Here is a 15,258-nt window from a genome sequence, read left to right as displayed (position 1 = left end):
TCAATGATTAAGGTGTTCTAAAAACTCTGTCCCATCACCTTCTACAATTTGTACAATGTGAGTCAATTTGAATTTACAGACTAATTTCTCAACTGAATCTTTAAAATAAGTTAAACAGCACATCCATGTATAGGGAAAAAATGCTTGGTTATAACAGGTTTTGACTACAGGAATTAAACTGTGTGCTTCCATTTTCTGAGTTAAATAACAGAAAAAACAAAAATCCAAGTACCTCACTCCTCCCTTGAAAACTCCTGAAATTTGAAAACACAGACAAATGAAACCGCGTGTGGCCGTACCGTATGGCGTGGCGGTTTAGAACCTGGGCTCTGGAGACAGACAGGGGCCCTGCACCCCAGCTACACTGTTCAGTGGCTCTTACTCTATAAATTCTTCCATCAGGCATATCCCTAAAGTCATCTAACTTAACGTTAACAGGAGTGACCGGAGCTTGCCCAAAGTGAAAACTGTCCTTTCAAAACAATGCCTTGGGGAAGCCCATCATTTAATAGCAAAGCTGCCCAGTGTACCAAGAAATATTTATTCATTTCCACTGGACTGGTTCTCGGAACTTGGGTACATTTTTCTGAATAATTTCAATGAGGCAAAATGTCATTCTGACTAAGAACCTGTAAGTTTCTGAAAGAGAAAGAAATTGTTCAGAATTAAATTGACTTATAAGATGGGTGATAAGTCTACATAATAGCATTTTGGACAAAAATATTATATGGAAAGAGCAATCATCTTCTACGATTTGTGAATCAGCTTTGAAGCCAAATCTCAGAGGAATTTCTAACTAATCTTCAGCAGTTACAGCATAGAAAAAAAAAAACACTGAAGGATTATATAGCACTTACAAATATGAATTCTGATTCGTAAATAAGCATTTTCTAAATCCTAATTATGGGCTAGGCATTAGGAGTTAGAAATATGATTAAGACAGAGTTGACAACTTCAAAATTGAAAATTTGGTGGGTGATCCAGACATGAAAATAGGGGATTGCAATAGAATGCAAAATATATAAATATAATATATATAATAATAAAATGTGTATGATATATAATATTAGACACTATAAAATATAAAAATGATAAAACTGCACGAGTGGATGTCAGGTGGTGCTGAGGGAGCTCTGAGAAGTCCCTAATCCTGCCTGGCAGGGTGGTGGTCATGGAGGCTACGTAAAGGGGACATCTGAACCGAGTCCTGAAAGATGAGTCGGAGTGCGACATACAACGAAGAAGAGCACAACAGGCAGAGGCGCAGAGTCTGGAAAATCACAAACAGCTCAGTCCAGCTGAAAAAGTCAGCGGCTACCGTATCATGAAGGGTTTCAAAGTCACCCTTTGGAATTAAACCAAAGATTTTCAAGCAAGTGAGTGACTACAATTAGATTTATTTTAGAACTATAAACCTGGCAAGACAGTGAAGGAGGAACTGCGAAGGGGCAGGATTAAAGTCTGAGAGTGTGGACAGGAAGTGATGACAACACGCGAGAGGCGAGGACAGGAGAGGTAACAGGAAGGAGCAGAGGGCGGGGACCAGGGAGATACTTGAAAAGAGAAGAGACAGGGGTCAGACTTCATGCGTAACGAGGAAAGAAGAATCACAAATAAATCACTGGTTTTGCAGTTAGGTGTTGGGTTGGAAATGGCAATTTGCAACTAATCAAGGAAAAGAATTCAGGAAAAGGAAGGCTTGGAGGAGAAAAATTCAGACTCAGACACGCTGAGTTTGAGATGTGGGTTGTTCACTAGATGAGGTCTCACAGGTAGTCGAGCACACGGGTCCAGAGAACAAGAGAGATGTCAGAATGAGATGCTTAGCTTTGGGAGGGATCCAAACGTAGACAGCAGCCTGTGGGACTGTGTGTGTCTGTGTGTGTGTGGGCTGGGGGTAGGTAGAACATGATATCCAGGAAAATTAACACCACTATGAAAAACAAAGAAGACCTCAAACATTTAAGGGCACCCGAATTAGGGGAGGCAGACTGGCGCACGGAGAACGAAGAGGAGGTAAGAAGACACAGTTTAAGAGATGGAAGGTCAGTCTGTGGTGCCACATACTTCACCGAATTAAAGTTCTTATATTTTGCTAAACAAGCTTTGCTGGAGTATATTGTCGTCTAAACCCAGATTACGGTAGATTTAGTAAAGAAGGAGGCATGAAGCAGTAAGGAGAATGCTTCACAGCTGCTTTGGGAGGCCCTATTGTGCGCCCGCACGATAGTGAGCACATTACAGACAGGACCTCACCCTACAAGGTAGGAAAGGTTAATAATCTATTCTACAGATGAAGAAACTGAGGCCCAAAGAGGATAGATATCTTGCCCAAAGTCAGCTGGGGAACTGGTGACAGAGGTAGGTCTCAATCTTCGGTTTTTTAACTTCGAAGTCCAGTGTCCTCGCTCCCTCCTGTTACACACACTGCTGTTTTGAAAAGTGTGGCTGTGCAGGAAGGGAGAGAACAGTGGCGAGAGTCAGGGAAAGCAAATGTGGGGAACTGCTTATAATTATGTGTAAAAATGGAAGATGGAAGCAAACTGGGGAAAAGGCTGCAAATCCAGGACAGGGTCCCTGCCAGTGTGGTATGTTAGCAAGGGAGAGAACTGGAATTCTTTGGTTCTTCTCTTATCACTTATCACAGACAAAACTATCAGAGCAGGATCTTTTCTGTTATGGGTAAAACTAAAGAATGAATTGCTTCCTGTCAAAATATACATTTCAAACAACCAAAAAATTAGAGAATTTAAAAGTCAACACTACCATGTAGACATCAAACTCATCCAGGCATCTGAAAGGAGATTCAGCAATGGACCACAGAGAAAGAATGAAGCAAACTGTGGAAAAAGAACGTTCACCGCCAGATAAGGCCCTCATGTCATTGAAAGCGGCTTTGTTTCCCTCTCCAGGCTGAACCTTGAATGAGTTGACAAAAAACAAAGTATAGGAAAAAAACAGATTAATTTCTTTACAAAAAAGATTGGCTACCATTAGAAAGGATGAGTTTATAGTAAAAAAGAAGATTAAAAAAAATCATTTAGTGACTTAGAAACGACAACTATTCTATTCAAAATATTTTAGAGTAAAACAGTGAGCTGTGTAACGGTGGTTTCTGTTTTATTGTGAGAGAATCAAACTGAAAACAGTTTCTCGTCATAACCAGATCTAACATACTGAAAGTCCAAAGGCTTAATAATAAAAGTACCAACGTTAGTCCAGTTTCATTTTTTGCATGTAGATATCCAGTTTTCCCAACACGATTTATCAGAGACTGTCCTTTCCCCATTGTATATTCTTGGCTCCTTTGTCAAATATTAGTTGGCCAGATATGCCTGGGTTTATTTCTGGGCTCTCTATTCTGTTCCATTGGTCTATGTGTCTATTTTTATGCCAATAGCATACTGTTTTGATTTCTATAGCTTTGCAACATAGCTTCAAATCAGGAAATGCGATGCCTCCAGCTTGTTCTTTTTTCTCAAGATTGCTTTAGCTATTAGGGGTCTTTTGTGGTTCCATACAAATTTTAGGATTGTTTTTTCTTTTTGTGAACAATGCCTTTGGAATCTCGATAGCGATTGCACTGAATCTATAGATAGCTTTGGATAGTATGGACATTTTAACAATATTAATTCTTCTGATTCATGTACAAGGGTTATCTTTCCATTTATTTGTGTTTTCTTCAATTTCTTTCATCAATGTCTTAATAGTTTTCAGTGTATAGATCTTTCACTTCCTTGGTTAAATTTCCTATGTATTTTATTGTTTTTGATGCTATTGTAAATGGGATTGTTTTATTTCTTTTTGTCAAACATTTTAAGTGCCAGGTTAATCCTTTGTTACTTGAATTCTAGTGACATCTAGTGGTTAAACTGCTTTCAAAGTAATTACTGAATGTCAAAAGGACACAGGACCAACTTAAAGAGGCTCACACTGGCCAAAGAGTAACAGCAGCAATCAATTGAAATACATAACTCTCTTTTAAAAGTTTCTCTTAGTAAGTGTTCATGGGAACAATATAAAAGTAATTAGTGAGATAACATTTTCATATAATTTCCTAAGAAGACATTATATGTAACGTTTGAAGGAACTCGATTTCATTTTAAGAGAATTCCAGATATACATATATGCACTCAAGTTGAAAAAACAGAGCACCAACCAGTTTTATCATATGTGTTTTAACAGATATACAGCTTCACGTATTTTCCAAAACACTATTTGAAAAATTATTTGGTTCTCAAGTGAGCATTCACTTGTATTTTAATCTTCTAAGGGTTATAAAAAATTCGGAATTTAAACATACACTGAAATTTTATATTTATCATCTGAAGTCTGAATTCTCTATGAAAATCCAAACACAAAAGCAACATTAACATAAGCAGTAAAAAGCCAAGCAAAACCAAACACACACACACACACACACACACACACACACACACACACACCAGAACAGTAAGAACTAAGAAACAGGATGCAGTCTTTTGCTCCTAAACTGCATCTTGTATCATTCTAATGAATTAAGCCCCAGATAAATTACAGAGATCTAAATTTTATCCCTGGCCTATTAGTAAACCTATCATGGGACTTCTGCCTCAGTTTTCTTATTTGTAAAATGAAGACTAGAAAACTTGAAGATTCTTAAAGCAATAATATTCTGTTGAATAACAGGGATGATAATGTCAGAAAATCTAGTTTCAGTTGTCTTGAACAGCTATGGCTCTGGGGATAAATTATCCAAACACCTAATATTTTCTTTTATTAGAGTATAATTTTTACTAGAGTATAACTTATATACAGTAAAGAACACAAAGCTTAAGTGTTTAGCTCAAATAATTCTGACATATACGTACACATATACACACACACCTGGGTAACCACTACTCAGATCAAGACAGGACATTTCTAGCATCTCAGCAGATTCCCTGTGTCCTCTCCTGTCAACTACCAACCCCTAAAAGGTAACCACTATTTTGACTTTAATTACTGTAGATAAATTTTACTGGTTTTTGAAGAGTTCTGAAAAGTGGAATTGCTTTAATAGACCCTGCAAGACAGGTTTCTAAATTAGTTCTACCAAATTATACTCCCACTAGCAAGGTATAAGCGTTCTAAGTCCACAACCTCACCCACACAAGGTATTATCAATCTTGTTCATTTTAGTCACAATAATAGGAGTGGGATAGTAACTTATTATGGTATAAACTTGTATTTCTCTGATGACTAGCGATACTGAGCACTTTTTCATGTGCTTATTCACCACTTGGCGAATTAATGACTTTTAACCATTTTTAAATGTATTGTCATTCTTTTTCTCAATTATTATTTTCTTAAAATTTTTTAGATGGGTTCTTAGTTGCATATCTGTATGGCAAATTATTACTTATTCTAAGTATTAAAATGGAAGTATAAAATTTATGGCAACTAAGAATAGTATGCAAATATTTGAAAAGTTTGACCCAATTATTTAGAGTGAGTAGCTGCTTTTGACCTCCTGACTCACTTTTTTTTCTTGCGGTACGCAGGCCCCTCACTGTTGTGGCCTCTCCCGTTGCGGAGCACAGGCTCAAGATACGCAGGCTCAGCGGCCATGGCTCACGGGCCCAGCTGCTCCGCGGCATGTGGGATCCTCCCAGACCGGGGCACGAACCCGTGTCCCCTGCATTAGCAGGTGGACTCTCAACCACTGCGCCGCCAGGGAAGCCCCTGACTACACTATTTTTAATGCTATATCCCACACTCCTCCTTTAATGCATGTGACTGTGATAGAATCCAGACACACAGACTCCATAATTTGAAAGTGGTGGCTTCCTTTATACAAAAGAGGCTAGATCTAGGGATACCTTCCAAAATAAGTAGCACAAAGACAATTACATGGGGTCGAACATTCTTTGAGTAATTCTCTTCTGGCTTCCTATAGTGGGGCCAGAGAATACACTTTCTATAATGTCCCACGTAATTTAAAATGCTACATGAATTTTAAAAAGGAACCAGTGGAGTTTAAAGAGAAGGTAAATATTTATCACTGAAAATAAAATTCCTAATTATCACCATAAGAAAATAATGTGGCTGTCTGGGGGAAAAAATAAAAAGCTAAAGTAATGGCTTTAGTCAGTAACATCAATTTAATTTTCAACACTTTGGCAAAGACTGTCTTTAACTTCAAAGTAAGTTATTTTGTTTTCCAATGACAACAGATCAAAATATCATCAAAAGAAATGAAGCAGCTAATTCTCTTAATGACTAACACGCAAAGAGTTAAGATACTTACAGATATAGTAAGAGTTTCATTCTTGTGGTCAAAATTCATTTTTCCACAATAGGCCCGCTGAGATAGTAAGTTGTCAAAGTACAATTTGCATCGTAAAGTCAAACACCTTGAAAAAAGAAATTGGGCATATTAAAAAGATTACAGAGATACAGAACCGTATATTCAGCATGATCTTCACACCAGCATGTAAGGCCAGATGAAAGTATGCCAAGATGTTAACACTGGTGCCCATTTAATAGGTAAAATTTTAGATGATTTTTGCCTGTGTCTTTATATTTCGTTCATGTCTCCACATTTTTACTTCATTTCCTTTTATAATAAACAAACATCTATAAAATGAATAAAGATGTCATCCCACATATAATGAAACCCATTATATTACAGTCAGTCCATATGAATGTATCAATCATTCAACTAATTTATATATCACCCTAATACAGAAGACATGAATCTTGTCCTTGAGAGGATTAAACTCTAGTAGTGTTAAGATAATGGGAAACTGCCTATTCATTTGCCTGTCTCCTCCTAACTTTACAGTAGCAAAAAGGGCAAAGGCAATCTCTTAATCATGTTGTACCTGTAATACCTTACGCACTGTCTAGCACAACGTGAACTTCACTTATTTGTCATATGGCATTCTGCTGTAAGGAAGAGCTTTCCCTTCTTCCTCATTTATTTACTTACCACCTTTCTGTTTATAAGGACGCAGTCACAGATTCTTATTTTATTCACTGGGTTCTTATTTATTCTGGTCTTCAACTTGTCCCAGCTTTTGCCAGTGGAGCCCCTTCAAGCTGCCTATGTCCTTTTATCATGACTCCACATTTTGGGGGGGCACTTCCTTACTTTCTGGCATAGCAAGAGGCTCATCTATACCTTCCCTGCTCTGCTCCGGTATCATCAGCCATTTCTCAAAGGAGCCTTGGTTCCTTTTGTTGCGGAATGGTATTCAGAAAATAAGATCTAGGTGACAGGTGACTGGCTATTTTTCTTGACATCTTTGCTCCTTAATGAGTCTAAGGCTCCTTTCTTCAGAATAACTATCGTTTTATTCTTTTCCCTCCCAATTCCCTTCCTAAACTGTATTAAATCTCCACATTCGAAAATACTGATAGTCTGAGTTCTCTTTTGCTGCCACAACTATTGCTTGCTGGTTTTCAGAATTTTCTGTTAACTTTTCTTTCTTTCAATACTGATACGTATTCTTCAATTGCTTCCACTCATGGGATGACTAAAAGAGACTGTCCTCATAAAATGGCAAGGTTCTCCAGTGTAAAGAGATAAACAATTTAAAAAATTTGACCATTTTTATTGTCCTCCCAAGATTGGATAAACAATATAAAACATGTCAGTGGTGAAGAAACATATCAAGATAGAAAACTAAATAAGACCAATACCTTTACAGAAAATATTCTAAAATTTTCTGAATAACAATATGAAAACGAACCCTACTGCTTCTGGAAAAGACACAGTAATAGGCATTAGATTTACTCTTCTGCGTGAAACAACTAGAAAACTGGACAAAGTCTATGAAACAAGAGTTTTTGGACTCTGGACATCAGACATCGCAGACAGTTCCAGTCAAAAGAATCTCTGAAAGATGGGAAACAAACAAATTGAGCCCTGTGAACGCCCCAAGTTACTTTTATGTTGAGAGTAAAAGGGGAGTGGAAACCCAAGCAGAGTCCAGAAGTCTTCCTGTTTAAGGGTCTGGGGCGGTCAAGGCACCTCCGGTTCACGAAGCAGCACAGAGAGAGCTCCAGAGGACCACAGAGGCGGGAGGGAGAGCCTCGGGCTGAGCACCGTCCTCCTCAGTGTCCGTGTGAGGATACTGCCCGAGGCTGGTGAGAGGAACACCCAACAGAACCAGAAACAACCCCCGAGGTCACCCAGAGCCAGCAATAGTTCATATGCCCAAAGGCATGAGTGGAATAACCTCGCAACATATCAACAGAGGACCCAGAAGAACCCAGCTGCACAGGTAGGAAAAAAATCAGTCCTTCACCAAAGCCTGCTCTGGTCCCACCTAACAAAACTGCAAGGCAGCCTCAAAAGGATAAAATTAAAAACTCTTTAAGTCCTAATAACATGCATATAAAACTGAAATACACATTTCAAGAACTAAGCTATATTTTAGTTAAGGAATATGGTCAAACATGCAAAGCCCGTTTCTCATTACGGCTTTATTTGAATTTCCCCATACGTACTAGAGCTAAATTAAAAAAAAAACTCTATAGTCTTAAGATTATAGTTTTTGGTATAAGTAGTTAAAACGCATGTTACTGAGGGAATGTCATGGGGAAAACAGAGGTTAGGTGGAAAGACTAGGGCTGCCTTGGATCCAAGTATATCAAAGGGCAACCCTACCCTGTAAACTGTCCTTTATTTCTGTTGCTTGTGATTTTAGCTGAGGTTAACTTATCTCTGTCAATCTGCACATTTCTGGGTATATTAATGACATCCAGTTTTGCTGATCCTGTATTCATTCATTCAACCAATATATATCAAGTTTCTACTATATTTCAGGCACAGCGGTAGGTACTGGGGATACAGCAGCAAACAAAACATAGACTCTGCATCCCTGGAGCTACACCATTCTAGTAGATCATGGTAATCAACTGAGAAACTGCCTTAACATGTCCCATCAAAACGCGTATGCCTTGAGAACATGCAATGTCCAACAGTGAAACAGTCTGTTAACAGAACCAATGAGCTTCCAAATGACCCATTTGAGCATAGACTGAACAGCCATCTATGAGTTATCCAGTAAAGCATATCTAATGCAGTTTAAGTTTAAAAAGCTCACTATAAAAGTCCCTTCAAATCCAGGATCCCAAGCACTACCACCATTTCTTTTCTGAATAAATCATGCAAGTGCTTTTAATTTAATTTTATTATTTATAAGCGAGAATGTGAAAACGAAGAAAAAACAAACATGTAAAATATATGGTAATATTTTTTAATACACTTACCTTCTAAATTGTTGATACGTTTTATATCTATTGGTCATTATTTCTTCCAGTAATTTAATAAACCTTTTTAAAGTCCTTACTTTGTTATCCAGATCAAGATAGGTTTCTCTTGCTTCTTGATATTGCCTATTTCAACGAAACATAAAGTAAAATCTCAAATATATTTAATAGGAAGAACAGGGAGTGCAGGGAGCGCTGAGAGGGCCCAGCAGTAGCAGGTTTCATAAACCTCCAGACAAATACACTGCCAGAATGCGAGCGTGCTGCCCCGACTGGGGAGAGCTGTTAGCAGGGCGGGGCAGAAACACAGTGCAAGCCCCAGAGAAGGCAGAGGAAGTCAGTGAAGAAAGTGCCCAAGTGGGGCCCAGAGTGGCAGATCGTAAGAGAATACCAGCAAATACAGATCTTCTAGCAAGGAAGGGATCGCACCAGAAGGCAAGAAATGTTCCCCTTAGTGACACATGCCAGTGCAGGAACAGAAGAACACAGCTTGGGCATTAGGATCCCCCTAGCCCCAGCCTGAACAAGACAAGGTCAAAGAGGCCGGGAAGACACGGCTTCTCAGAGTGCTACTGTGGAGGCAACAGCTCATTGCCGTAGAGAGGGAGAGAAAGATCCTGACAAAGGATGAAGGGCGAACCCTGGCCAAGGCTCTCAGTGATCCGTCCCATCCTCCTTCAAATGTCCAGTCCCAGAAAATCCAACCAATTAAAAAACGAATAACAAAAAAAGCACAAACAAAGCACACATACAAAGATATTTACGGGGGGAAAAAAGTGCTGGGAAAGAGCAGCAAAACTCTCTCTACAGACAAAGAAAACTTATTACAACGTTGTCACAAAGCAGATTAAAACCGTAATTGAACACGATAAATTAAAACAAAAGAAAACAAAACAAGACACAAGTGCTACCAGGAAGGAACACCTCAAAGCAGAAATGAAAGAACTGAAGGAAAAGATAAATCAAGGAATTCAAAGCTAACAGACAGGTAAACAACAACAGGTTACAAACAGACAAGAGGAGGAGAAGCATGAACTTGCAGAACCCAAGGTGGGGCAAGGGAGTGTAGACAAAAAGCAAAAAAAACAAAGACATGAGACAAAATGAGATGACGCATAGGAACAAACAGACAACACAGAAAACATCAACAGACAGATAAGAAATGAGAAAAACAAACAAAACAGGAAAAAACCCCACATAAAATGGTTAGACAAAATAACTAGAGAAGAAAAAGTACATGCAACATATGTATAACTGAAGACCTCTAAAAAGAACACTAGACAACAGAAAATACTTAAAAGTAAAATACCAGAAAACTTTTAAGAAGTAAGACTTAAATCTATATATTTAAAAAAAAAAGCACTGTGTATACCAAGGAAAGGATCACAGAATTTGACATTCTGGATAAGTTATAGAACTTAACAGATGAGCATCATAAACACAGATACTCAGGAGAACGAGGATTTTATACTAGGCTAAACTCTTATCTTTCAAACTCAAAAGCTAGAGACAAAGTTTTGAACTTGCAAAAATACAAAAAATATTACTCCTATGGCCATTCTTAAGGAAAAAATTAGAGGACCAATAACTTTTCAAATGGCTAAACAGCCGTTTGGAAAAAGATAAAATACATTCCTCACGTCAAAAATATTCACAGAAAAAGAAATATAAATAAACGGTCCTTAAGACATGAAAAGATGTTAACCACATTTAATAGAAGTGAAATGCAAATTAAAATTACACTGAGGTGTGTATATATATATTTAGGAAATATATCTATCAGCAAAAAGAATCTACGATAATCACACATTGTTTAGGCTGTGGGGAAACAAGCACTCATTGCTGATAGGAGTGAAAAAAAAGTACAATCCCTAGAAAGGGGACTCTGCCAGAATGGGGTTTATCCTATTAAAAAAACAAAAACAAAAACCCCGAATTTATACAAAATAATGCATGTATAAAATTATTTGTTGTGTACCACCATTTATAATAGTAAAAAATCAAGTTAAAACTCAACTATCCATCAGTAGGAGATGACTAAATACTGTGAAACATAAAAACACAATGAGAAAATGCCTATGTACTGATATGGAAAGATCTACAAAATATAGCATTAAATCAAAGAAAGCACCCTAAAACAGCTTAGTGTACTACTTTTTGTATCTGCAAGGATGAAAACACATTCTCATATCATCTTGCCTTTGCATACAGAAACATTGAAAGCATATTTAATAATTTAATAAAATAAAAGTGAAAAAATTCATTGTCTGCCCTTTCACACTATATTTTTAAAACATGTAAGGTATTACCTATTTTAAAGAAAAACTTCTGTTACTATTTTTGTTTCTTCCCCTTTTTCCCCAAAGTTTGTGAAATCAGAATTGAGATCACTCCTGTTCCCTGCCTTTTTTAATATGAAAAATTCTTCATAAAGTTTAATAGTTATAATTTTCTACTGTAATTCAATCATTATCATCCAGTTATACAAGATTTCTAATTTTTTAGTGTTATACAAACTACTATGTATAAAATAAATAAGTTACAGGAATATATTGTACAGCACAGGGAATATAGCCAATATTTTATAATAACTATAAAGGGACTACAATCTATAAAAATGCTGAATCACCATGTTGTACACCTGAAATATAATATTGTAAATCAACCATATCTCAACTAAAAAAAATACTAATGCTGCAATAAACATCCAAGTACAAATTGTTTTTTTCATTTTGGATTATAACAACAAAATTACTTGGCCAAATTGAAATTTTTAAAGGCGTTTAACATAAACTACCTTAAAACTTTTCAGAAAGGCTAATAACAATAACATCTAACATATTATGTATCCTATACGTTGTTTATTATGGGTCATCTCATTTAATCTTCATAACAACTCTATAAGGTAAGTACTATAATTATACCCATTTTATAGATGAGAAATTTGAGGTTCAGAGCAATTAGATAACTTTCCAAAGTCAGTTTAGTAGGTAACAGAATTGCAATTCAAACTGAGTTACTCTTGCTTCAGAACCCATGCTCTAACTAAACTAGAGCTTCCATTTTCACAAGTAATATAAAAATATCCATTTCACTGAAATCTCACTGACATGAAATATGTGTTCTTTTCATCTTGATATATATGAAAATGGCTTCTAATTGTTTTGCTTTGCATTTCTTTGATTACTTCTGAAGCTGAATATCCTCATGTCTATATGAATCTTACAGGTATAAAAATGGCAACGATGTTAAAATGTCATTCTGTAATGAGTTCTGTAATAATTCCGAAGGAAAAATGTTTATTATTAATAATACATGTACGAAAGGCTAGTTTAGCTATAACTATATGCCATAGCAACACTTTACCCAAACTTAAGATTTATATATAAATGTTATTTTTTGTCTCACTATTATATATCTATGGATAATATCATAAAGTAGAAAAGCGAGCAATCACTTACCTCATTATTTCCTCTCGATCTCCATGACTAGCATGTTCTGCCTGTATCTTTTGTCTTAATCGATTAATTTCTTTGTCTAGAATTGATGCAGATTTTTTTACTTCTATCCGCTCTGGGCAGATTTGTCTTGCTTGTGACATTTTCTCCTAAGATAACAGATGTTTAACTTTAAAACTCTTCTTTGATATAACAATTCACTGTACTACTTGTGCCAAAGTATGCAAAATAGAATTCTGAATTTATGTTTAAGAAATGTATCTTAATTACATTTAATATCATTATTGTTCTAAGCTTTATATTGAGAATACGGTCCAGAGTTGTCATAATCTTCAAGAGAAAATTACATTGGTGTACACACTTTAATAATTTGTAAGAGCTCCATAACTTCCTAGTGAAACAAATTTCAAGTAGCAGTTATGAAAGGTTTGGCATCCAGGGTGCTGAGGTCAGACATAGCATTCTGTGTGTTTTAGGATGGATTCTGAACATCAAGTAGTACTGAAAACACAAAGACCCTCGTGTTTGTAACATATCAAACATAGTATTTATATTCATGACCTTTGTAGTACAGTAAGTTTTAAACAAGTAGGGAAATGAATTACAGAGTTTAAATCATTTTCCTAAGACATGTAAAAGCAAAGCTGGAATTCATCTCTTTTAGGTTAAACCACGGTTGCCCTCAACTTACTCTCCTCTAAAAACAGGGCTGCTGCTTTCAGTTGTCAACAAACGTTATCTAGTAAGTGGGAGCTGAACTGCAACCCAGCTCACACCCAAGTTACTCAGAGGCAGGGGAGCATTTTTCTGACATAAAGCTGTATGCACTTGCCAACCTGGGCATTTAAGGAACTATTTCAGTGGAGGGCATGCCATTTTCCAAATCACTCAGTGACACTACATGGGGCCGTGGCAGTGCTGCCTAAAGTCCTCTTCATGTTGATCTAAGAAGTCCCCACACTGAGAGTCCCTCAGTCTTTTCCTCTGTTGATTCACTGAAACAGCTGTTACTTCATACAAAACAGATAGTCATCGGACAACATGTCTATGTTTGGAAAACATGACATTAGGAAAACACACTTTAATAATCATGACTAAGGGTGTAAACAAAATATTAAAAAAAATGATGGATAACCTCTAGTTCTTTTTCTTTCATATCTAATTCTCGTTTCTTTTTATTTAAAGTATCCAAGTGTTCTTTTTGCTTGTCTTCATAATGCCGTTTTCCTCGTTTTTGGTTATCCACTTCGGAATCAGCAAGGTTTAATTCATCCTGTTTAAATAAAACCAAAATAATCTATAAAGATTGCTTTAAAAAATTATCAGCATAGGTATAAACTAATTGACAACTCAATAAAGTGGACAGGATTATGCTGCTTTAAGAGGCAAGTGTTATTAAGTTCATATCCATATGTTTCTGAAGAGAAGTGAAGAGTTTCCCAAATTGAGAAGTCACATTATCAAATTAAAGTTCTTGTATGAAGTCTCCATACCTTATGGTGCGCTCAACTTTATTTTGGTAAACAAGCAGTTTCCTGGGAAGCTATGGTAGCCTGAAAAGACTTAAAACAATGCAAGTGTTGTATATTACAGAGGTACCTGACAGAGGAAACCTGGTTTTAAAAAAAGGTGAATTGGGGTGGAGGAGGAAAAGATGTGAAGAAATTTAACACTGACTTATTTGGTCATCATTTCTGGAGGTGTAACCTCATAATTTTGAGAACAAAATATAATTGTAAAGAAGCTATCCCAAGTTCACTTTAAAGGGAAAGAGTAGTAAACTATAAGGTAAAGATGCATATTGGAACGCACAGCAACCACTGGGAAAAGAAACAAAAAAAACAAAAATTGTAGCTAAACAAACTAGTAGAGGAAATTTTAAAAAGGAACACTAAAAATTACTTGGCTAATCCCAAAAGAAAGAAATAAAGAGAAGAAATACAAACAAGAACAAATAACAGCTAACCATTACTTTTAAGACGAAATATCAACTGCTTTTTTTTTTTGCAGTACGCGGGCCTCTCACTGCTGTGGCCTCTCCCGTTGCAGAGCACAGGCTCCAGACGCGCAGGCTCAGCGGCCATGGCTCACGGGCCCAGCCGCTCCACGGTATGGGGGATCTTCCCGGACCGGGGCACGAAGCCGTGTCCCCTGCATCGGCAGGTGGACTCTCAACCACTGCGCCACCAGGGAAGCCCAAAAGATGATTTATTAAAAGTGCTATATTTAAAATAATACAGATGAAAGAGAAGATCAAGAGCTCTGGAAAAATCCATCACTCAACTCTTCTAATTACTCAAAATACAGCTCTAATCACCGTAAAGATGCCAACGCTGAAGACACATGAGAAAGGTTAAAAAAATTAATTCATGAAATGTAAATGGAAACAAAGCAGTATTTCTAAATGTTAAATATATCACTTTGTACCTGTGATTTTGTGTTCATGTATAATTAAATTAGTAGACCTAATGTCAAGTACACATTTTGATTATTTTGCCTAATAATTTCATATATGAATGGCGACTAAAATACATTTTCCTTTGTTACTGGATTTTTCCCT

At 36.7% G+C, this 15,258-nt stretch overlaps 1 protein-coding gene across 6 annotated transcripts in view; it reads right to left on the bottom strand.

Moving 5' to 3' along the window:
* Nucleotides 1-15,258, bottom strand: part of SMC6 (structural maintenance of chromosomes 6) — an 80,343-nt gene that overhangs the window by 10,237 nt on the left and 54,848 nt on the right. For all 6 annotated transcript variants that reach the window (XR_012325805.1, XR_012325806.1, XR_002177926.3 and 3 more), the window contains exons 21-25: nucleotides 13,834-13,971; nucleotides 12,702-12,847; nucleotides 9,241-9,366; nucleotides 6,269-6,374; nucleotides 2,767-2,919 (exon numbers count right to left, since the gene is read on the bottom strand). Coding sequence is in view for 3 of the 6 variants with exons in the window: in XM_019943249.3 (XP_019798808.1) it covers nucleotides 2,767-2,919; nucleotides 6,269-6,374; nucleotides 9,241-9,366; nucleotides 12,702-12,847; nucleotides 13,834-13,971 (669 nt within the window). In the remaining 3 variants the exon portion in view is untranslated. The remainder of the gene's footprint in view (nucleotides 1-2,766; nucleotides 2,920-6,268; nucleotides 6,375-9,240; nucleotides 9,367-12,701; nucleotides 12,848-13,833; nucleotides 13,972-15,258) is intronic.

Source organism: Tursiops truncatus, chromosome 14 (genome assembly GCF_011762595.2).
Source record: "Tursiops truncatus isolate mTurTru1 chromosome 14, mTurTru1.mat.Y, whole genome shotgun sequence".
Taxonomy (NCBI): Eukaryota; Metazoa; Chordata; class Mammalia; order Artiodactyla; family Delphinidae; genus Tursiops; species Tursiops truncatus.
This window is presented reverse-complemented; position numbering and strand designations above follow the sequence as displayed.